The sequence below is a fragment of the Eumetopias jubatus genome, unplaced genomic scaffold (genome assembly GCF_037043125.1).
Source record: "Eumetopias jubatus isolate StellerSeaLion01/CBP00866 unplaced genomic scaffold, mEumJub1_p1.0 scaffold_4, whole genome shotgun sequence".
NCBI classification, from domain to species: domain Eukaryota; kingdom Metazoa; phylum Chordata; class Mammalia; order Carnivora; family Otariidae; genus Eumetopias; species Eumetopias jubatus.
In genome coordinates, this window is record NW_028274810.1 from 160,096,931 (window position 1) to 160,122,150 (window position 25,220).

The 25,220-nt window shown below is 41.2% G+C and overlaps 1 protein-coding gene and 1 long non-coding RNA gene across 3 annotated transcripts in view; one reads left to right on the top strand and one right to left on the bottom strand.

Moving 5' to 3' along the window:
* On the bottom strand, positions 1 to 4,493 carry FABP5 (fatty acid binding protein 5). The gene is made up of 4 exons (XM_028110262.2): positions 4,334 to 4,493; positions 1,248 to 1,420; positions 763 to 864; positions 1 to 252 (listed from the first exon to the last, which is right to left on the bottom strand). The coding sequence occupies exons 1-4, from the start codon at positions 4,410 to 4,412 to the stop codon at positions 199 to 201; spliced, it is 408 nt and encodes a 135-aa protein (XP_027966063.1). The 5' UTR covers positions 4,413 to 4,493; the 3' UTR covers positions 1 to 198.
* LOC148164627 (uncharacterized) overlaps positions 3,133 to 25,220 on the top strand; it is a 27,562-nt gene continuing 5,474 nt past the window's right edge. The window contains exons 1-3 of one of the 2 annotated variants that reach the window (XR_015768099.1): positions 3,133 to 3,545; positions 11,323 to 11,639; positions 15,738 to 16,251. This is a non-coding gene — a long non-coding RNA (uncharacterized LOC148164627). Of the gene's footprint in view, positions 3,546 to 11,322; positions 11,640 to 15,737; positions 17,464 to 25,220 lie in introns of those variants that run through there. The other variant, XR_015768098.1, reaches the window with a different exon arrangement.

A 25,220-nucleotide genomic window follows, 5' to 3' on the forward strand; every position in this document is an offset into this window, starting at 1 on the left:
TGGCATAGCACAAATTTATTTACTAACCAAAGGGATAATCCTAATTAAATCAACACTTTGAAATAGATGCATGTAAAATGTTTGTGATAAAGATAATTGAACACAGTAATGAAAAAAAAAGCAGTATGGAGATTTGCTCATTGAACTGAGCTTGTTCATCCTCACAGCTAATTCCTGTCCACAATGATGATGGAATTTTTACTCTACTTTTTCATAGACCCGAGTACAGGTGACATTATTCATGATGCATTCCTAGAAGAAAGAACGATATTAAAGAATTAGGTTAATCTTGCATCGTAGAGCAATGGTAGTAGTTAAATACTAGGATCAGCATCCTACAAAACTTTGTAATCTACTTCATAGATGGAGAAAATGAATTTTAGAATTCCTGGGTTTGAAAAGCTAGAACCTGTTATTTTGCTTATGACATGTATATGCTTTACTGCAAACTAAAGTATTGATTTGCAAAATCTAAGTATTCATTTGAGCACTGCAAATGTTGTTCCTTATTTTAAAGAAATGGAAAGATGCATGTCCAAGAAGGGAGTTCAGTGGCTTGCCCATGATTTTACTGTAATGCAGTAGTGAGCATAAACTAAAACCAGCTCCAGGTACATACTGTGCTACATGTTTACCTTGCTATTTTACAATTTTTTTCTACCCAAACCTAGTTCTCATGTTCATGATCAGTGATATTGAGCAGTTACGTGAACTCTGAATGCAAACAAAAGCCTAATAAGACATAAGAAGTTTGGCACTTACCACCACTAATTTCCCATTTTCCAATTTTCTTGTGATTGTGCTTTCCTTCCCATCCCATTCCTGATGTTGAACCAACGCACCGTCTGTGAAGTTGCAGACAGTCTGCAAAAATACACTTTTTAATCTTCCAAAGTATGTTACCAGAGAGATGCCATGGCTCATAACTTCCTTAATCAACATTTTTTCATCTTTTCCTTTCTGGGTCCACTTCATTAACCCATACCAATTTTAATAATATAGTTTATGCTTTTCAATCTAGACCCTCATATAAGAGACACTTATTCTCTCTCATGCTCCTTAAACTATTTTTCCCCAAATAGTGACTGAGTTACGAAGTTGGTACTTTCACTAATTGGTCAAACTCAATTCATCAGATAATTTTACTTTTTCATTAAGTTTTGCCTATAAACAGTAAGAATATTATTAATACAATCTATTGTATTTCATTCTACAAGCTTCCGTGATTTTGTTAAGTTATGACTGACCTCAGTTTTTCTGCCATCAGCTGTAGTTTCTTCAAACTTCTCTCCCAGGTTACATGAAAACTGTGTTGTTTTCAAAGTGCTCTCAGTTTTTATGGTGAGGTTTTTGCCGTCAGAAGAGATGACACAATCTGGTTTGGCCATTGCACCCACTTTTCGCAGAGCCATTCCCACTCCTGTAGAATGGTTTATCATGTTAACTAACAGGAAAACCAAAGCTATAGTTTACATAATAAATGCAGTAATTCGATTGCAGTTACTGTGTGGTACATATTTCACTTATTCGCTTCTCAATAACAAGGGTAGACACATACGCAGCGCTTACCATGTGCCAGCACTTAAATATATGAATTAATGGAAGCCTTGCAACAACTGTGTGAGAGGTAGATAGCATCCATTTTACAAGATCAGAAAATGAGGCACTGCAGTAACTTACCCAAGCTCATTCAGCTAGGAAGTGATGGAGCTGCAACCAACAGAGCGGGCAGTCTGGCTCCAAACCTTAAGCTCTTGGCCTCCATGCTATGCTGGCCCTCAGAAAGTTAGGGAAGAAATCTGGACTTCTAAAATGGATGTACTCAATTCTGCCAAACATTGTATTATAGGACTCCAGCACACAGTCTGACACATACAAAGCTCTTGATAAATATCTAATAACTACACAAAATCCAAATCAATTCAGTTCAAAGAGCATGGTGTTTTAAGAGTTAACTGCACAATCGTGATGCTAATAAATTGGGAACATTTTATCCCCAAAAACAGTAAGCATTTCAGAGCTGTGGAACTCAATTACTATATTGATATCATATTTAATTATGATCTATGTATTTCTCCCTAATGGTAACATTTACAAGGAAACTTAGATCTAGGCCAAATCCTGGTTTCACAGACGAGACTACAACCTAAGCAGAATAACTGGGTTGATGATAGAAACTCAGCTAGGCTTGCAGTGTCCTCTTGGTGCCTTCTCTTTTGCCAGTGTGGGGGCTGGTGCCTCGTGTTGTTAGATGAGTCATTATTAATTCTCACTTTGGACAAATACAGGGCTCTGCTCTTCCCACACCTCAACTGCTCTCTAATGAATTGAGCCTTGACAACTTTCATGACTCTAGAACCCTGGAAACAAACCACCCAATGAACACATTCACTTTCAAAGGGCAGAGAACAGCATTCTTTATTTGGTCTTCACACAAGTGAACACACACAGACATTTCTTGGCTATGAGTGCAGTAATTGGCTTTTTCCAGAGTTATCTTGATCTAGATTTATAGTGCAAAAAAAAAAAAAAAAGAGAAAAAGACTGCATTCTACTTTGACTCACAGTATCATAAATACACTCAAGATTCACCACAGAACCAGCCTTCACCTGTCATTGTCTTGGATAAAGGCTAACGAAGGAGGGCTTCTGAAGTGCCACAGGGACTAGGTTTCAGTAGAGGGTCTTTGCAGTAACTTCTGCACCAGAAAGCTGTCATGTTAACATTTGTGGGATGGGCAGCTTCTAAAGCAGCCTCAGGGTCCCGGAAGTTGTCTTAGGGCTGGAAGCCCCTTTTCAGAGAAGATCCATGCTATAGTACTCCATCCCACTTCCTAGTGGCCTGTGACAAAGGTCCACTTTTGTTTGCTAATCTACCCAATGTGTCAAGCAGAATACAATCATTGTCACTGGCTTAGAAAAGGACAATAACAGAGAATCAAGTACTATTTTGAGAGAAGAGAACTGGAATCTTCCTACAGAGACTCCTATTGCTTTGAAAGGCTTTAAGCAGTGGGGGGCCTTCTGCAGGCCCCCCCCCCCCCCATCTTGGGTGCAGTTGGAAAGCAGCAGCCACAGGAGGGCTCTGCGGTTTTCCAAGAAAACCCCACTCCCTGCCTCTAGGCCCCTCACCCTCGAGACGCAGAGGGCAGGGCAGCAGCACGTGGCCATCCGTGGGCACAGCAGGCCCCGCCGTTGCCCTCGGAGAGGTCACCTGCCCGCCGCGGCGCTCAGGCGGGACAGCCGGCAGAAAGAAGGTCGGCGTCGCCAGCGCCACGCCTCTAAGCGCCGCTCTGTGGCTGCGAGGCGAGGATAACCCGACGCTCCACCGGGAGCTGCTCCAAACCAAAGGGCCCGGCTCACCCGGGGAGGGCGGGCGGAGGGCCTGCGGGTCGCGGGGAGAGGCGGCCCGAGGGCAGAAGAAAAGCCGAAGCTGTCGCCCCATTCAGACCTTCTAAAGGGTTTCTGCTGGAAACTGCGCCCTGTGGAGAAGAGGGGACCCGCACGCCATCTAGGAACAAAAGATGAGGCAATGCGGGAGCAAGGTGGGAAAGGAGTGGGTGCGGCCACGATGGGGCGAGTGGGAGAGGCAGGATGGCGGCAGGAGGAGGGAAGATGAACGGTGGGAAAAGAAAAATCGGGGAAGTTACGGGGGCTGTCTGAATGGGGTTGAAAGAAGTGAAGCCTAGGGTGGGAGGAAGAGGAGTGCGCTAAAGGACAGGAAGCGGTGCGGGTGGCTGCGCGTGGGCTAGGGGAAAGTTGAAGAGAGCTGGGTGGCCCATGAGACGGAACATCTCAGAATCCGCAGGCGGGCGGCAAGCGCAAGCTGCTCTCCCGGCTGCTTGCCCACGTGCTGGTGGGGGGTGGAGGGAGGGAGATGGATGGGGGTACAGGGGTTTGGGGTAGACAGCCGGGCATGCCCCGCCGCTGAGCTCAGCACGCTGAAGGGGACCTAGGAACAGACACACACACACACACACACACACACACACAAGCTCAGCACGCTGAAGGGGACCTAGGAACAGACACACACACACACACACACACACACACACAAGCTCAGCACGCTGAAGGGGACCTAGGAACAGACACACACACACACACACACACACACACACACACAAGCTCAGCACGCTGAAGGGGACCTAGGAACAGACACACACACACACACACACACACAAGCTCAGCACTCTGAAGGGGACCTAGCAACACACACATACACACACACACACACACACACACAAGCTCAGCACGCTGAAGGGGACCTAGGAACACACACACACACACACACACCCTCGCCACGTTACAGGCGCCGCTTGGCCGGGAGCCTCACCTACTTCCTTCATGTATTCGTCAAAGCCTTTGCTTTCCACTAAGCGCCATCTTCCTACCAGCTGCTGAATGGTGGCCATGGTGGGCGCGGGCCGGCGGGCCTAGCGAGCAGGGCAGAGTGGGGCGTCGGGAGCGTGGCTTCCGACCAGCCGGCGCCCCTGGCTGCTTTATAAACGCGGCGCGCGCCGGGCGGTTCCGAGAGGCCAATGAGAGACGCGCCTCGCCCGGCCCCCGCCCCGCCCCCCCGCACGCCCCCAGAGCCTCTCTCCCTAGGCCGCGAGGCGCGAACCCGTTCCACCTGCCCCGGGACGGCGGGAGGTTGGGGGAGCTCCCCCCGCCCAGCGCTTCCTACAGGCGGGGACTTGTCCCGCGCGCCCCACGCCGCCCCAGACGCCAGCGCCTGAAGCTGGAGGGGCCCCACCTCTCCAGCGCCCCACCGTTCTACCTCCAAGCCACCACTCTTTTTCCTTCGAAATACTCCCAACGAATCGACTAGCCCTTGTTGGGCTTGGGGGCAGGAATTGATTGATCCGTGGTCGTTTGGCTGATGGACTTCTTGGCCTCCTTCATCTCCGCTTCTAGTCAGTGGACTAATCCACATCCCGTACCTTCCTGAGAGAACCTGATCTCCCCACCTTCAGGACACCCCCCCCACCTCTCTCCTCAACTCCCTCCTCCACCCCTGTCCAATTAGGGCCTCAGGGCCAGTATGTACCTGATTTGAGTTAGATGATTTTATCAGAAGGCACAGGGTAGGGGAAGATTTCGGTTTCCAAACTAAAACTCCTCAAGAAGTTTCAGTTTAAGTGACCGTCATTGCTATTAAATGTACCCATCAAGAATATGTTATTCGTTTACCTTCCTAGTTGAGTGAGCCCTTCATAGTTTCTTCTCAGACTCCCAAGTATTTAGACTCCAGCACTTTCCTCTTTGCCTTTCATTATAATGATACCCTGTATTTGTTGTGTAAAGTATTACACTTTTCAAAGTGTACTTGTCACAGTATCTTACCGGGTGATCCCAGGTCCCTGTGGGAGTGAGCTGGGATGAGGTGAGAAAGTTGCCACACAGAGAGGCCAGCTGCCTTGATGGAGATAAGGTTCATTTACTGAGCTAGATGGTGAGATGAGATGAGACAAGGTTCATTTGTGCTAGATGCTGTGCTTCCTATGCACTTTCTATCCATTAACTCTGAGTTACACTAAATTTTTGCTAGTGGTTTCCCAATTTTTTGAAAGAGGACATGAGGCAGGGAATGTTCGCAAAGTGGTAGAACCAGAATCCCTGTCCAGTCCTCCCGTCAGACCTTGTGAAACAGGACCACACCTGGTTGCCTCTAGCTCACTGTACTCAAGGAGCTAAGAGCAGAGGCTACAATCTCCTGAACCATACATACCAAGACACTGGTTCACGTTCCATCCTCAACAAACTGAAATCTGAGGTTGGTCATTTCCCATCATGCCTCAGGACATTTACTCCCCTGCACTATATCTTTTTTATTTCAAATTCCTGCCCTAATTTTAGGGTCACCCCAGTTTTTCTTGTGGTACCATTTTAATAGTGAGGGACTCAGGCCGTAGAGTTGTGCCATTAAGAGCCCATGTGGCGGGGCGCCTGGCTGGCTCAAGTTGGTTAAGCGTCTGCCTTCAGCTCAGGTCATGATCTCAGGGTCTTGGGATCAAGCCCCACATTGGGCTCCCTGCTTGTGCTCTCTCTCCCTCTCTCCCTCTCTCTCAAATAAATAAATAAAACCTAAAAAAAAAAAAAAAAAGAGCCCGATGTCCCACACTTGAGGCTCTACCGCTGAGAAAATGTTCAAGTTCTGAAGGCAGCTAAGTATGTCATTTGCTCAGTGATGCAAGGGCTAGCTTTTAGACACTTAGGACAGCCTGCTGCCCCAGCCTCCTAGACAGGCAGCTACTGTGTGTTTGGACTTAATGTGCTGATTCAACATGTTTTATCCATGTTTGTATAGAACATGGTAATAATAGTCAGGACTCTGTACTGGAATACTAATTTTTAGGTGATCATAATCAACCATGTCACAGAAATATCAAAAGGGAAATGGCACTATGGTACTAAATACATAAGTACTTAAGAAATAGTTTTTATACCAGAGGTGTTACTAAAAGTTAACTTTTATTTTTTTTATTTTTTAAAAGATTTTATTTATTTGAGAGAGAGAGTGAGAGACAGAGCAAGAGAGGGGGGAGGGTCAGAGGGAGAAGCAGACTCCCTGCTGACCAGGTAGCCCTGTGTGGGGCTCGATCCCAGGACCCCGAGATCATGACCTAAGCTGAAGGCAGATGCTTAACCAACTGAGCCACCGGGTGCCCCTAAAAGTCAACTTTTAAACACCCTCTTTGATGTAATGAGTGGAAATAATCCTTTTGTGGTTAATACACACCACAAACAACAGAAAGATATAGGCCAAATTACCTGCTAGAGTCTCTCCTGGAGCAAAGAAGAAGGGCATGGAGATGGCTTTGCTGCTGTGGGCGACACACTTCATCCCTTGTGCTCTGGTACTTCTCATCTGTGAGATATATATGGAAAGACATTGTAGTAGATTATTTCTAACATCCCTCAAGCTCTGAATTCAGATTCCCTTCCTTTCTTAAAAATAATGGGAATGGATTTCAAGTTCTGAAAAACATGAAGTATTTCCTTAACCTGCTAACTGAAGTTCTGTTCTAGGCCACTTAACTTGAACCCAATATGAAACGTAAAAACCAAAAATGTTGTAAAAACAAATCTGATTAAACTCTTTGTATGACTTTATGGGATGGTTAAGTAGCTCTTCAATGGAAAAAGGGAGAATTATTACTTGACTGAGATTAATTATGTTATAATACAGGGACAAGGAAAAATAGTTTTATTCTAAACGAATCCTTACAAATTTAAGTCACTGTGCTGGTCATTAGTTTAGGTGTTACATCCTGTCTTCCCTTCATGCTGGAGGATAATGACACGTTATTCATATAGATGAAAATGGTTGAAGAATCAAAACTTACCAGCAGCTCTCCCCCTCCGTAGCTCTAGAAGACCACCATTTGTAAGACAGATGCAATTTTACTTAATATCTCCAAAAACTCAGTTTTCTCATCAATGAAATTAAGAAGATAAGAATTACAGCAAATGATTTTTTAGGTCCCTTTCAGCTTATCTCCTCTAGTAGTTCATGGCCCTGAAAAATATACTCAAAATTACTCTATTTCCACCTAGTGGTAAAGCGGAATATTTCTCTTCACTTTCCTTTGATGAATGTTAGTAGTCGGTCAGCTTCCTATTCCACAAACTCACACATAAGTTTGGTGTGTATTGTTTAATTTTATTTAAAGACAACTTCCTAGTTACAGTTTGTATAGCTAAATCTGCCTTCCACAAAACTGACTGTAGTACATAATCATTTCCTAAGGACCATAAGCGTTGTTGACCGGGAAGTATGCAGCTGGTAGAGAAAGAACATCACATTAAATCAGTCACTGGAGAGAATACACAAAGCAATCCATGTTCAGACAACTGAGTCTTTTCTTGGTACATGTGCAGATTAAGCAAAAAAGGAGGCGGGGCAAAGTGAACACTATAAAGCAATACCTCTCAAAGTTTAGTGTGCAAACAAATTACCTGGGGATCTTGTTAAAATGCAGATTCTGCAGTTTCCATAGCGGGGCACAAGATCATGCATTTCTTGCAAACTCCCAGGTGAAGCTAGTGTTACTGGTTTGGGAACCAGGCTTTGAATAGCAAAGCTGTAAAGTATGTAAGAACTTGCATATGGCTTTGACACATCAGGGTGACTTTCACTTCCCTGGATAAGGATGTCTGATTATATCCTCATAAAAATGTAAAAAAAAATATGGAAAAGACAGGAAACTGAACAAACTCACTCCAAAAATTATCTTACTGAACATTTGGACTTTTTTTCTAATTAACCTGAGGCAGCTATTTTTCTGTCTGTTCACCGGAAAGTGTGACAGAAGACTTCAAAGGGGGCAGGGAGGGTGGATACTATGTCATTTTAAATCTAGTTTCTCTCTTAAATTTTATAGCCAGTTTTTTTTTGTTTTGTTTTTGTTTTGTTTTGTTTTTTGCCCTCATTCTTCCATGTCTTTCTCACTCATGCTGTGTACACCCTGCTTAAAACCAGATCTTCCTTAAGAAAATCCCATTTGGGGGCGCCTAGGTGGCTCAGTTGGTTAAGTAACTGCCTTCAGCTCGGGTCATGATCTGGAGTCCTGGGATTGAGTCCCGCATCCAGCTCCCTGCTTAGCAAGGAGTCTGCTTCTCCCTCTGACCCTTCTCCTCTCATGTGTTCTCTCTCTCTCTCTCATTCTCACTCTCGCAAATAAATAAAATTAAATCTTTAAAAAAAAAAAGAAAAGAAAAGAAAATCCCATTTGGAATCCGTTCCAAAAGAAAATCCTAGTAAGTGGATAGAGCATGGATCTGCATCTTGTCAGTTGTCTGTAGCAGCAAAACTTCCCAGACGAGTATAAGGTCAAGTTTTAAATCCTTCAGTGTATCCAGCCACAACAAGCTACCATTTATCAATGGAAGGTTGTTTTCTTTTGTTTTTGGTAATAAGATTATTTCTCATTAAAGCATTTATAAAAATCGAGTTATTTTATGAGTTTTGTCCTTCTACTTAAAGCAGTTTGATTCCTCCCAACATGTCTGCAAATGGATAGCCGTTAGAACTTTCCAATTGCTGGGGCACATGGATGGCTCAGTTGGTTAAGCAGCTGCCTTCGGCTCAGGTCATGATCCAAGGGTCCAGGGACTGAGCCCCGCATTGGACTCCCCGCTGAGCGGGGAGCCTGGTTCTCCCTCTCTTCTGTGCTCGCTCTCTCTCTCTCTCTCTCTCAAATAAGTAAAATCTTAAAACAAAACAAAACAAAATGTTTCCAGTTGCCTAAATAATTCATCATAACTATGCGCTTGGTAAATTAACTGGATGTGAGAATAGAGAGAAAATCATTAGCTCATGGCAACAGATTTCAGAAATATGTAGCCCTTTCATGCCTCATGTGGGTGGTATTCAAAGTGTTCCAGGTCTAAAACAACATGTAAGGGGACATCTTGAAATGCAGCGGGAAGAGACTTGTCAAGCCACCTGCAATAAGCACAAAATGTTAGTTAAAACACTGTGCTTATCAGGTAACATGGTCTCAAAACAAATCCCTGAGCAACCTTAACCACCTCAAGCTCACCTCCAGCAAAATTGGTGCTCCCAATATACATTATATTATGTACAAAGTCTGGGGCTGGCCCAGCTCCAAGCACACGGACAAATTCATAAAGGGTACTTCTGCCCTTTAAAAACTGCAAAAGCAAAAATCCTCCAGATTAGATTTTTTTCCACTGGAAGAGGCCAAATTCTTTTTTGCAGATTATACTTTCCCATTTTTCAGTCTCACTTTCCATGTAATATTCTGTGATTTAAGGTTTCCCCCCCAGACTCTTAACACTATTTAATCATTTCTCTTTATTAATAGTTATCCATAAGACTAGATTTTTAAAGTCAAATCTACAAAACCACAGGGTTGCTTCTTTCTAAGCTATTTGTCCTGATGGGTCAGGCCCATCGCTTTCTTTCGTCTGAATTAGCTTTTAAGACAAATCATCAGAATTTAGTAACCTACCTAAATCTGACCGAAGACACTTTCTCAATCCTAACTCTCATGCTCTTTACTTGGTGGTGGGAAGAGCTACTCTAAATCCCTCAAAGACATGCACAGTATCACAAAAACAGCATCAAGCTGGTTCTGTGCACTCCTCTAAAGGAGCCAAGAGGCAGGATGGATCCCTTTGTTTGTCCACCTGTAAACACCGTAGGACACTCTTTGTTCACTGGCTCACTTCTGCGTTGACCATGCTTAAAGATACAAATCCAACAGCATGTAGTGAAAGGTTTATTTTGCTCTCATGCATTTTCCTGTGCTGTCCTCACTCTTCTATTCCTGCATTCCTCCTTTTACAGCAAGAGTTTCTCAATTGAGTGACTCACAAACTAACAAATAATGAGAAACCAGTCTGAGTTTCCAATGAACCACATTCTGTTTTCTGGGTTGGCTGAACACTGTGGTTCCATACAGGACTGGAAGGCCAGGTGGGTGTTACCATTGAGGGCAACCATGATCTTGGTTTGGGTCTAATTTAGAAGATGGGATAAAGAATATTTGTGCTACAAATCTCAAATGTTGTCCCCTACTTTGCAGATAGTTACATAGTTAATGTACCAGGACAAAGCCGGGGTTCCTAATGGCCTTTCTGCTTTGGTAGGCTAGCAGAACTGAGCGCACTGTTTTTTGCATAGCCAAGGTATGGTGCTGTCCTGGTGTGATTACAAATAGTGCTCTCTTTCACTCCATGTAAATCAGATTGAATGATGTTGGGTGAAGAGTTGTGAGATTTAACTCTTATCTGTCAGGCAGCTCCAAAGCCTAAGTTTCAAGTACAGCATTATCATGGCACTCTAGTATCGTCTAATGAAAAAATCTGAAGTTTGCTTTACAGGAGGGAAAAAGTGCTATAGGGCCATAGTCAATCTTTCCCTACTCACATGGCATTATGCAAATATGTCATATGTGGACTGCTCTGCTTACCCACAAATGAAGGGCTAGCGGAGCTGTCGACACAAGACAGATTCTTTTGATTCAATTCAGACTACAATTTCAGACCACCTAATAATTATGTGGAATGACTTTTAGCCCTTGTCTTCAAGGAGTTTGTTAACCTAAGCTTACACCAGCTAAGGAACTGCCTTTTTAAAAAAAAAAAAAAATCCTTTGTTTTAATTCAGCACATTCTGGAAATACCCAGGTATTAAATGTCTTTGAAAATGTCAGCTAAATTCATTTTATCTTTATAATATTCAGTGAATTTTCCAGGAAGATACCACACAGTCTTTTTGGTGGGGAGGGGATACATAGTCTTATTGCTTTCAATTGTATCCTGGAAACTCTAGAGTTTTGTTTGTCTCAACAGGTCATCTCTTCGGCAGGAACCAGGTGGGTGTACTAAATGGATACATCCTGTTTAAAACGAATGTGCCAAATGCCACAAAGCCACCGTCTAATCAGCAGATTAGAAAGATCTTGTCTGAGAAATACTGTGATGCAACCCACATCGCTACCCAGCTCACCCTGTGTTTTAGAGTGAGTTCCTCACCATGAACTTGGGAATAAACTGACACTTGGCTGTCCCCGAGGTTGTGTGGCGCATGCTGAGATACACAACTTGCAAACTAAAATCTGCCAGTGTACAAGTCAAAACAGGGATTCTGCACTACCCCAGCCTGATTGGTAAGGACCAGAAAATGCTGCTGTGCCCCCTTTCTCGTGTCATTGATATGCCCTTTGGAGAGAAGAGACTCAGAAGCAAAGCTTAATGATTTTACCACACATGTTCTGACACCCTATCTTTCAATAGAAACTATATGTGGTTCCTGGGGGAAGCATGTGGCTCTGTTATGACGAGTTTTATTGTATTGGTTGCATGGTATAAAATAGTATCATGTCTGCAGCTGTGTTATCAGTACATGATGCAAGGTAGTAAAAACTCTAGTCACTCCAAACAACAACAAACCTGATAGAGGTATCATAATGAATCCTCTTAGAAGCTGCAGACCCAAACCAGTCTTGCAAAGAACCCCTTAAACTGAAATATATCCTGAAACTCTCTTTTCTTCTACTGCTCTAGAAGAGTACCAAGCTTCTAGAAACAGGAAAGAATGTCATTTACCAGCGTCTCTTTGAATGTTACTTACTATATGAAAGTTATTTATGTCATTTACTGTATGAAAAAAGTATTGTTTTAATTGACTGCCTTTCCATTGTATTATAGTTTTGCATTTTGGTTGGCATAACCATTCCTGATGTATATTTACTGAAACGAAAGTTTGGTTCCATTATGGAACGGAAAATCATAACTATCTAGTATTTCACTTGAAAGCAAGTGGGGATATGACTCATAATTAAAATAAAAAATCACTTCAGAATTCAACAAACCCTTCATTTATCACTTTCCAATAAACATGAATAGTGAGTGACACTAAACCTTGTGAAAAATGTAACAGGTTTCCTTTTGCTTTAAGCTTTACTGAGCTAGTGGCCGGCCGCAGCCTCTCATTTCATAGGGCAAAGCTCTAGTTCTTTCTCACACACTGATCTTTCTCAACCGAAAGCCTTAAGTCCTCTGTGCTCCTAGGGAACCGAGCTAGTTGAAGTCACTAGCACTTACTTATTCAGAAGTAAAACTTGATCTCTGGTGTCCACACCCAAGTTGTATAATTTTTAATTGCACATTTTGGCAGTAATTCCTGGTCACACCTGATCTTGGCCCAATTAGTTGTGGCTTGAGCATACATATTATTAGCAAATAATTTAAAGTTACATAGTTTCATTTCTGAATATACATTTGGGACTTGGATTCAGAACTAAAGAGAAATCTTAAAATCCTAGAATTCGGAGGAATTATAGAGGTCTTCTACTTCAACTAAAGCCTATTAAGTTTCTCTCAATACAAATGAAACGAGTCTCTACTTAAATCCTTCGGGTGATAGAGGCCTCGCTTCCTCCCCAAGAAGCCCTTTCTATGTTCTAATGGTTCTGATTGGGAGAAAGCCATAATCTCTACTGTGCTGAAATCTGCTTCCAGTAATTTCTAGCTATTGGTCTTAGCTTGACCCTCTGAAATAACAGAATTTTTATTTATTTTTTTAATAATTTTTTATTGTTATGTAAATCACCATACATTACATCATTAGTTTTTGATGTAGTGTTCCATGATTCATTGTTTGTGCATAACACCCAGTGCTCCACGCAGAATGTGCCCTCTTTAATACCCATCACCAGGCTAACCCATCCCCCCACCCCCCTCCCCTCTAGAACCCTCAGTTTGTTTCTCAGAGTCCATTGTCTCTCATGGTTCATCTCCCCCTCCGACTTACTCCCCTTCATTCTTCCCCTCCTGCTATCTTCTTTTTTTTTTTCTTAACATATATTGCATTATTTGTTTCAGAGGTACAGATCTATGATTCAACAGTCTTGCACAATTCACAGCGCTCACCATAGCACATACCCTCCCCAATATCTATCACCCAGCCACCCAATCCCTCGCACCCCCCACCACTCCAGCAACCCTCAGTTTGTTTCCTGGCATTAAGAATTCCTCATATCAGTGAGGTCATATGATACATGTCTTTCTCTGATTGACTGAAATAACAGAATTTTTGCTCACTTATCCTTCCATAGGTTTATAAGGCCTATAAGTATTTGATGATGATATTTCATCTGTATACCCAAATGTATTATATATAAAAGACCTGAGAGAACTATAAATAAAACTCTTTAAGTATGTATGCATGCGTATGTATATGAGTGCATGTATATATATATAGAGAGAGAGAGAGAGAGATAAGGAGACAGAGAAAGAAACATAGGGAGAGGGAGGGAGGGAGGGAGAGAGGGAGAGCGGTATGAGTTATAGCAAAAATAATAGTGAAAAAGAATAACTCCCTTTTCAATTTCGAATAAGCTTAGAGGCTAGGAAGGACCAAATAATGTACTGAAGCTGTTTAGCAGGACTATTACAAAACATTCTAAAAAAGAATCATTTCCACTCTACGTAATTAGAATATTTGCATAATCTAACTGCAGTTGGTACCTGAATAAAGTCTTTCCATAGTAAGAAATAACATAATCCCAAATCATAGGATTGCCAAGAATTCCAAATATATTCTGTAATTATTTAAGTATTAAAAAATACTTTATAGGGAGAAATATTCAAATGAAAAATAAGGTAAGAGGGTTGGCCTAAAAATTAAATTATTTCTATCAATCATATTTGGTCTATGAATTGATGATTACAGCAATCCTAGTGTATGGATTTTAGCTATGGAGAATTTAACACTATAATTAATTATGCAGGTGCTTGGCCTCCACCTTTGTTCCTCAGGAAAACCATATATCATGACAATGTGTCATATAAACAGATGATGGACACAATTTGCTCACTATCCAAGCTGTAACAGGAACTTCTGGGTTCTTTAGTTAAACTTCTTCAAAAAAAAATGTCATGATCTCTGTGGCCTCAATTGTCCTGTGTCTTCACTTAAACTGAAAAAAGATTATCTTAAAAAGATTATTTAAGAATTGAGCTAGAGCAGCTTTTGTCTCTATCATAACCACCCTTCAATACTTTAAGATACGCCAGGCAAAGAAACACTAGCATCTCTCATAAAACAATCATTTTATTAACTATCCACCCTAAAGGCACAATGTTGAAAGAACAGTGGCCTAGGATGTAGGAGACCCTCTTCCTAGAACTTACTCTGCTATAAAATAACTGTATAAACTTAGATTTGTGTATTCTCACTGTAAAAGGAGAAGAGAGTAAATCAAGTTTCAAGCACATACGTATTAATTTCATATCTTTAACAATCTAGAAAGAAAGCTGCTTTGACAATAACAACAAAAAACCCTAACTATGTCTTTTGATCATCTGTCATCTAATTTAAGGGTATAGTATAATGGTTGAAAATTAAAATTCATGCTATTGACTGTTTTCAGACTCAGACTCCTGAGCAAATTTCATAATATAACCTTTATTCTTACTGCTCAGCCCCCTCTGCCCAGCAAGATCTTGCTGAAGGGGGCGTTATAAGTAGAGAGATGGAAAAGTTCCTGCAGTCAAGGAAACTGCCAGGGAGAAATTTTCAGTGATTGGGGGAGTGGAGAGGGGGTGGTTATTCACACATGAGATCCACAGTAACAGCTCACACACACACACACACACACACACACACACACACAAGTCAGCTTCAAATATCTACTAAGTGCAAAATAAATTTCAGATATATTTAACTTTATTATTCAGATGTAAATAAGTTTCAAATGGAACCATTCCAGTCAAATAAGACTTTTCCCACCCTTTCTTTTTCCTCTCTTCCCCAACTCTAAGGCAGTCAGAGTAGCCTCTCAGAGGCAGAAGGATAGTTGAGAAGTCTCCTCCTTTCCTGATGGAGGTGTTTCAATCTGCACAGAAGCTGAAGGACAGGAGGAAGCTGCTCTTTGCCTGAACAAGGAGGAGGCCCTTCTTAACACCCACCAGTCCCAGCTGTATTGACTTACGCTTGTGCAAGAGGCACTCTCTTTTGCCCCATATTTCCTCCTCCTTCCTTAACCCGACTCTTGTTTTCCTTTTTCTTTCCTCATCTGCAAAGGATTTCTGCTATTTCTTGAAAAAATTGCCAGGGTCTATGCTCAATCTATTATCTAAATCAATTAAGTCAACTGGATGCCACTGAAAACAAATGGCACGAAGACAGCGTGAGTAGATTTGAACATGAAAACCTCACTACTAGGTTACTGAGTGTGTTTATTTGTTTTTACTATCACCAGACCCTTGATGATTCCATCATTCTGCACATGACTCCATGGGCTGAAGAAAAGGTGATGAAGAACATTGATGATGTATTGGAAATTAGTGACCATTCGTGTAATTAAAAAAAAAAAAAGACAATCAAGAGGTTGGGAATGGACTTTGTGGTTAAAGAAACTTTGGGTACTGGAAATACCGTGGAGATTAAGTCTCTCTTTGTCTTCCATTTATTATTCAGAGATGACATCTCCTTTTCTTCTTCACCTACTTAAGGTGTATGGGGCAAGAAGGGGAGGTTCTCTTTGAAGGCTACAAGTTTAACTTGCTCATTCAGTTTCTCCTTACCATCAGCAAGAAGAAAAATTATATATGCATATACATTACTTACAAATAAATTCAAGAAGGTGATTCTCCTTTCTTCTCCACACCATCTCCAAAGTCTCACTCAGCTTTTCAAAGACAAGTTAAAGTAACAGACATTTCAGTTTGAAAATTTATTTCTGGAATTGTTCCTGGCCCCAGGGATCATTTAAGGTAAATGATCATCTCTCACAGGTTTTCTCTTAACTGAGTAAAAAGTAGGTATAGTTTATAAGAATTTCTGAATTAAGATTATTAGGGTTTATAAGGAACTTTAATAAAAGGGTTTGACCTACTTAAAAGGAATGGGTCAGAAGTTTTAGGCACCTTTTGTCAGTTTAATTAATGCTACCTTCTGTAGTAATGTATTGCAAAAGTTCTGGTATCTTCAGAACTTTCATCCAAACACTATGATAAACAGAAGATACATTAGGGAGACCTCAGTGTTCATCTTAGCAAAATGTCCAGGCTTAGTGCCTCACCCTCTGAATGGCTTGCTTTGACATTGCTCTTTTCAGGCCAATGAATCAACAACAATTTACTAAGATAATTTTAAAATGGTTACTCACACATGAGATCATCATACTGGTACCCTGCCATATGTTATTAAATTGTCTCAGGTCACAGCAAACCCTTTCAGCTACAGCGTGAACAGTTACAGCCAGGGAGTAGGTCATAATGAGAAAAGACCAAGAAGACGGCTTAGTTACCTGCAAATGCAATTATGCTGCATCTGGGCAAGGATGATGTTTCCTCTGAGCTCCCAACCTTACTAGCAAACATCAAAAATTAGGACTAATGTAAAATAGGAATCCTCATTCACAGCTGATAAGATTGTAAATTAGTACAACCACTTTGGAAATCTGTTTGTAATTACCTACTGAACTGAACATTTATACCAAGAGACATGTGCAAAACTGTTCATGGTAGTGATATTTGCAATAGCCCCCATAATGGAAATAACTCAGATTTTCATGAACAGCAGACCGGATTTTTTAGTGTGGTATAGTCATACAATGGAACAGCATTCAGCAATGAAAATGAAATTACAGCTACTTGGAACCACTTGGATGACATTTCTTAAACATAATGTTGAGTGAAAGAATCCCCACAGATTAAGAACCTGAATATCTACTTATAAAAACATCCAAAAATAGGGGCGCCTGGGTGGCTCAGTCGTTAAGTGTCTGCCTTTGGCTCAGGTCACGATCCCAGGGTCCTGGGATCAAGCCCGCATCAGGCTCCCTGCTCCGTGGGAAGCCTGCTTCTCCCTCTCCCACTCCCCCAGCTTGTGTTCCCTCTCTCACTGTGTCTCTGTCAAATAAATAAATAAAATCTTTATTTAAAAAATCCAAAAATAAATAAAACTAATCTATGGTGTTAGAAGCCAAGAGAATGGTTTCTTTTGGGGAGGAGAGAAGGAAGAGCCATTGGGAAGGGCATGAGGGGGCTTCAGCGTGCTGGCAAAGTTTTCTACCTGGAAGATGATTACATGTGTGAGTTCATGTCATATTTTATCAACCTGTACACATAGGATTTGTGCACTTGTCTCTATCTAGTGTTAGGCTTTAATTAGGGTTGTTTAGTTTTAAAAGGAAGATATAAGCATTAGTGAAAGAACTTAGAAATATCTTGTCTCAGGGAAAAAATAGTCAATAGTTCAATAAAATTCTACATATATTATTAATCCTAGCTTATAAAAGAGTCTCTTAAATTATTTTAATTAGCTAGAGGATCTCTAACTTGAAAGTTTTTACTCTGTCAATTTTAACCGGTCCGCTGAGTACAGCTAGAGTTGGTTGAAGGTGGCAATTAAGGAAGTCGATTTTGAGGGGGTCACTCAATAACTTTTGATCTTCTATATGACAAGGTCACACTAACAACCACAGAGGTGAGATTTAACTAAGAAATATCTGCAGGCTCCTTTTGGAGACCAGTTGTATGATCTTGAACAAGTCATTTACTTTCTTTCTCTGTTCCCTCATCCTTAAAAGAGAATCATAATACCTGTTTAAAGGGGCACTAGAATACATATGTATGCATGTATGTATGTATTTTTAAATAACACACATTATTTAGTTAATGGTAACTACTATTATGAATAGAACAACCTAACCTATTTGCTAACAAATTAAATAAACTGAACTGACATAAAAAGTAACTTCTCAAGGTTTTTATTACACGTTAAAGTGTTCCGGGGCGCCTGGGTAGCTCAGTTGGTTAAGCAATTGCCTTCAGCGCAGGTCGTGATCTCAGGGTCCTGGGATTGAGTCCCTGTGTTGGGCTCCCTGCTCAGTGGTGAGTCTACTTCTCCCTCTACCTTTGTAATCTCCCTCTTCCCTCTGTGATCTCTCTTGCTCTCTCTCTCAAATAAATAAATAAAATCTCAAATAAATAAATAAATAAATAAATAAATAAATAAATAAAACATTCCAAAAGTACAATCCTGGCCCCAGCAAGTAACTGGTTTAGCTCACAATATCTGGAGCGGGTATTCTCTGTGGTTCCAGATACTTTCTTCAGAATCTAAGCTAACAAATGTGCCCCTAAGACTTACTTGGTACTATGGTTTAGCTAGTGTCCCCCACATAAGGACTTCAGGCATCCGTCAATGACTTTCACTTGAACTTTTATCATGAAATGCCTCTAGGAAAAGGGTAGAGGAGAAAAGAAGACAGGACATGAGCACTGGAAGGGCAAAAAGAACATCATTATTAACATAAACAGGGGCAAGGGAAGAAAATATGTAATTCCTGCATATTCACAGAATCCCTTGAAAGGAACATGTAGATTAGGAATTTGGTCTGTGGTATGTCATAGGGAAACTTGTACGTCAGCTGTACAACCAGCAGGACACAACCTAAACATTAATATCTTAAAGTTTTAGCTTCTGGTCTGTAAAATGGATATAAATTAGAGCTTTTAAATTATTTTTTTAAAAGATTTTATTTATTTATGTGAGAGGGAGAGAGATAGTGAGAGAGAAAGAGCACGAGCAGGGGGGAGAGGAAGAAGCAGGCTTCCCGCCGAGCAGGGAGCCTGATGTGGGGCTCGATCCCAGGACCCTGGGACCATGACCTGAGCCGAAGGCAGACGCTTAACGACTGAGCCACCCAGGCGCCCCGAGCTTTTAAATTCTTCTTTGAGGTAAAATTAATGATTTAATTCTTTAATTGTTAAAAAAAAAGCTCTTATTAGTCTTTCTGTTGTTTGTTTTTTACATCTGCAGAAAGTACATCAGTCTGAAGCTACTAACAAGAGGTGGAGAGTTAGTAAAATTCATACAGACCACGCTCCCTTCTGTGAGCCCAAAGTCTGCTTAAAATCATCTCAGTTGTCTTAGGGGCTTTGAATGCCATTCAAATCATGTACTATTACAACCACAGAACTTTATAGGTAAAAAAAAAAAAAAGGAAACAGACTTCCCAGAGCTCGTTCCAGCCCAGTAGCCAGAAAGGCAGAGAACGACCATGTCCTCATCTTATCTGTCTTTGAAACTTCCTCCAAAAATTTTGTTTTGACCTAAAAGTATTGGTACTGACATAATTTAATTAAGCATGCACAAAACTGCAGCGTTCCAGAATCTGAAATTGATATAATTAAAGTGAAATGCAAAGTGTGCACCTCTGACACCATTTTTTTAATGTCACACTCCATCACTTCTGTTTAATATCAAATCACAAGAGAGATTTTTCATCTGTTAATTGCATTTTACATGCCCTTCATCGTTGGCCTTGAAGCAATTAAATTTGAGAAAAATTATTGAAGCAAGGGCTAAGGTCCAAAATAATCAAGTTCACTAAAGTTGCTTTCATCTAATAATGTCTCTAGCAGATAAATTACCATTCATAGTTTCATGCTACTACAGCTTTTTTACTCTCAAAAATACTTAGATTAAAAGCTGAGAGACCTAGAGAAAGATTTTTATTTTCAAAATATTTGTGGAAATCTAGCAAAAAGAAAGCTGCTCATTTCTAATACTGTGTTATAGAAATTATTATTCTTTATGTTGAGTATACATTATTAGCAAAGAGTAACAATAAAATTACAATTTGTCAATTTTCATTACCCCCATCCATGTGTCTCATGAGCTACAAAGTATTCTTGGCGGTGTTATGGCTCAGGTATTCCCTGTAGGCTTAGCACAGAGGACCTGAGAATTTGACTTCTAGCCAGTAAGAAACCTAACCCACGACATTTTTGATTATTGGGTTGAATCATATGAAGTTACCCTAGTTAAAAAATGTAGTTAAGTATTGTCAAATCCAGGGAATTTCATATAATAGAACCAAATAGCTGATAGGTTTTGAATACAGGCCCTTGGTGTCCCTGGAAATATCTTTCTCCATCAAACTGATATAAATATATATTTTGGAATTATTATTTGATCAAGGGCTCTTCTGTTTACTATTCTCTATCTTTTCCTTATCCATTTACTCCTTTATCCTTTGAGTGGATAGCTTCTATTCTATCATCCCAATTGAGACTCCTCTCTCCAAAATCACTGATAATTGCTCAGGAAACGGCAAAATCCAAAAACCTTTTCCTATCACCTCGGCCCGTCTACAGTCTTGGCCGATTTGATCATTCTCTCCTTTCAAAGTGTTTCTTCTTTCGTGTCCATGTCACTGTATTACCCATTTCTTGACTTACCTTTCTAAATTTTTCTCTTTTCCATTCATCACCTAAATGAAGGCATTCTATTAGTCTCAACTTTCATCCTTTTTCTTGCTCTATAGATTTATACTTTGATCTTAATCTTCTTCACCCTGAGAGAATGAGCTCTTGTTGTGCTTTTGGGCCACCAGAGCATACACAGCTATACTCTTCTTTCCTCTTACTCAATAAAAATGTGCCCTTTCCCCTCTATTAGCAATCCCTCCTTATGCAATCACCTGCCTTCCCACTACCCCAGGTTCACTGATGCTTTATCTTATCCTTTGTCCTACACCCTCAACCCCTTCCTAGAGGCTCAGAATATAAACTTGCTTGATTTTATCCTGTGATATAAAGAAAAAAACAATCTTTTGACTCTATGCCACCGTTTAGCTACTGCCCTATATCTTTTTTTTTTCATTCACAATCCCACTTAAATATTCTAACTTGTTTTAATCTTCGTCTCTTTCTAACTTTTATTACCTAATGTCTTAGGTTGGACAACTCCAGAAGGTGACTCTGATGATAATTTGATGGGAGTGGCTTATTTGGGAGACAATCCCAGCCAGGCGGATGGGGAGGCAACTTAGAGAAGGAAAAAGAGTCCAGATAGGATGTGTCAATTCATAGGGTACTACTGTAGGAAACTGAGATTTGAATCTCCTCGAGGACATTTGAGAAACGATGCAGAACATGTCCGAGAAGTTTTCCCTCTTTGGAGGTGGGAATCCTGGGGTACTTACCCATCAACTCTCATCCTGGATCACTGAGCGTTGCTCCTGGTGACATTGACACTCTAGCCCTTCTGGCCAGCTCCAAGACAAAGCTGGGCGCCTGCCGGCCCCCAAGGTAGAAAGTGGCAGGTGTTTGCAGTAGGAGGCCATCAGCAGGTATGGGAATGGCAAATGCCGAAGGAGGAGCACCAACTGTGCCTACTACACCCACTGTAATTAGCCTCCAGCTTTTACCACTTCATTTTGTGGTGTGGAGCCAATGATCTCATAATTGCCCAACCTAATGAAATTTCTTTTGTCCTCATACTTGCCCTCTCTATAGGCAGCATTTCGGTCTTCATTCGTCAGCCTCCTAGATATTTTCCTTTTCTTGGCTTTTAAGAAGCCACTCTTTCTTGCTTCTTTCACCTCCATGCCAATTTCACCTCCTTTTCAGCTGTCTCTTCTACAAGTGTTGGTGCTTCACAGGGCTCTGCTTTGGATTTCTCATCGTGCACACTATTCCTTAGACATCCCTTCTAATTCTATGACTCCCGCAACCACTTACGCGATGTTGACTTCTGAATCTGCATGTCCAGCCTAGACTCTTCTCCTGAGGTCGCAGCCATGCATCAGATTGTATCCCATGCTTCTGCTGCCCAGAGGATCTGATCATCTTAGCCTGAATATCAGAAGTACTCAATCGCAGCACTAACAAAACAGGAGGATTATCTTCCCTTAAAGACACGTGTTCTTCCTCTTACGTTCCTTCTCAGCTAACCGGTAACACATCGGAGAACCTGGGAGTCATCTGAGTCCTTCCCTTTTGCCTTACTCTTCACATCCAAGTAGTGACCAAGCACTGCTGATTTTGCCTTCTTTTAATGCTCTCCAGTTCATTCTCTCTTAACCATGTTTTGCCTCTAACCTTACCTCATCACTCAGGAACCTTCACCCTGATGCTAGAATGGTGTTTCAAAAACATGAATCTGATCAGTTGCTTAGAGGAAAAGCCCAAATGCCTTATTACGATATGAAGAGCTCCATGAGTTGGCCCCAGCTGGCCTCTCCAGCCTTATGACTATTTCTTCTCCCCACCCTCCCTGTACTCTAATCATTACAATGCCCAAGTTGTTCCATAGAACTGTAAATCTCCATGTGTTGATATGTTTAACTAATACTTCTGTATAGTACATATAATGCTATATAATTGAAGAATTTTACAAATATTAAATTATTTAATCCTCATAACAACCCTATGATATATGTACTATTCTTATCCTCACTTTATAGATGAGGAAATTGAGGCCCACAGAGTTGAAGTGATTTGGCCAATGTCACGCAGCTAGTAATTAAGTGCATGGCCAGGATTTAAATCCAGGTGGTCTGGCTTCAAAGTCATTTTCATTGACCCCCCCTCCCCCACCACCACCACAATGAGCTGGATTTGTGAACCTCGTCCCTCTGTGCCTGGAACATCCTCACCCACTTCCAGGTCCTTGTCTATCAAATCTTTCTTGATCCTTCACGAGTTTGATAGACTCAATCTCTTTTCTCCTTTGAACCCCCTCTGTAATAAATATAAACATACTTACACTAATTTCTGTATGTTTTTTTTAGTATACACTCCTTGACTGCCTCTCTGACTAGTTCCTATAGTTTTCTCTGACTCTAAATGTTGAATATTCCAAGATTTTCAATTTAATTTAGCCTTTGAGCTCTTTTTCTCTCTATCTGCTCTCATTCTCTTGGCGATTTCATCTGCTTCGGGCTGCAAACACCATCTGTACAGGACAACTGCCACATTGATATCTCCTGCTTACAACTCTATCCTGAACTCTGGGGACATATAGAAAACAGCCTCTTCCATGAATGACTTCACCCGCTTGTCTAAGGGGTATCTCACCATTCCGTGTTCAGACAAAATTTCCGATCTTTCCTTCCTCCCACAGATTTCATCTCGGTGTTCTCCCTCCTAGCCAATGATAATGCCGTGCCTCCAGTTGCTCAGGGCAAAACATGGTGGAGTGATCGTTCATTACCCCTTTTCTCTCCCACCCCATAATCAATCCATCAAGTCCTATCAGTCTCCTTTCGAAATATATCCAGAATGCAACCACTCTCTACCTCTGCTATTAACCTGGTCTAAGCCACCGTCGTTTCTTACCCAAATTAGTCTTCTGACTGATTCTGTTCTTGTCTCTTTATTTTTCCCAGTGGGAGCCTGAGTGATACTACAGAATATAAGTCAGATCATGTCACTCCTCCACGAAAATCCCTCTGATAGGTTCTCTCCTTCTTAGCAAAAGCCAAATTCATGTCAGCAGCCTACAAGTCCTTCCTACATGAGCTGTTCCCTGTCACCTCTGTGACCTTATCTCCTATTACTCTACTCTACTGCAGAAACCCTGAGCATTCTTGTCAGGGTTTGTCATTCTTCCAGTGTCATTCTTGTCATTGTCATTCTTCAGGTGTTGCAGGCCATGATCCTAACCCAGGGCATTTGTACTGTGGTCTTGTCGCTACATGCCGCTCTGCCTGGAGCATGTATTTCCCATACATCCCATACATCCTTGCTCCTTTACCCACATCTGGTCTTTGTGCAAATGTTATTTTCTCAGCAAGACCTTCCCTGATCACCCTGTTCACAAGTGAAAGCCCCTAGGTCTAACATTCTCCATCTTGCTTTTAGGCCTTACTTTTCTCCATATCACTGTCTAACAGTATACATTTCACTTCTTCATTTTATTTTCTATCTCTTTCCATTAGGGTGTAAATTTCATCTAAGTTTGCTGCCCCAGTCTTAGCACCAGGCAGTGTCTATCATATAATCAGTACTCCAAAAAAGTTGGCCATTGTACCCATCAGTCTGTAGCCCAGAGCATAGAACATGTTAGGTCTTTGGTAAATGTTATTTGAATGGATCAGTACATTTGTGACTGAATATATTTTCTTTTTATCATATCCCTAAGCTATCCTAAAATCTCTATGAAGGTAACCCCAATCTCTATTTCTATTCCAAACCTTTCTTCCATACCTCAAAGTTGTGATGCCAACAGCCTCTTGTTTACCACATCCTAGGTGGTGTAGCACCTCCAGCTCAAAGAGTCTAAAACTAAACTCATCCCCAGACACACATCCTCCAAGCTCAACTAGCTTTCTAATTTTTTGATTAATGCTCAAGACCTTATCATCACTTGGTCACCAGTCATTTTCATACCCACTGACTTCTATATCCCTGTATCCAAATAATTATCAAACCCTGAAAGTCTACCTAAATAGTATTTCTCCAGTTTTTCTTTCTCTCTCATTCTCACTAATAACACCCTCATCAGACTTTGACTATATCTTTATTCTGTCAATCCAATCAGCCATTTTGTATTATACAGAATATTCCATAAAATGGTTTTCTTGATCAGAAAAAATGTCACTCAGTAGGACAGACTGACATAGTATCGTTCATTTCAATCCTTTAGCTGTATTAACATTAATTTGTTTGACTAGATAAGCAAAGCCAAGTCCTGAATCCATGCCAGTCAAAAGCCATTTAAATCTTTGTGGTGCTGATAGCAAGGATCTAATATAGTCCATTTGCCTCCTGTGTGCTGGTCCCTCACCCCAGGGAATACGTTCCATTGCGTTTTGTAAACATTGTCTCTCCTGTCGACAAACTGGACAATTACAATTACTAGTTTGTACTTCTAGTGCTATGGTTAGGGACATCATTCAGCTCAGTGCTACATGGCTCAGTTCCTGCTGTGACTACTCATGTTA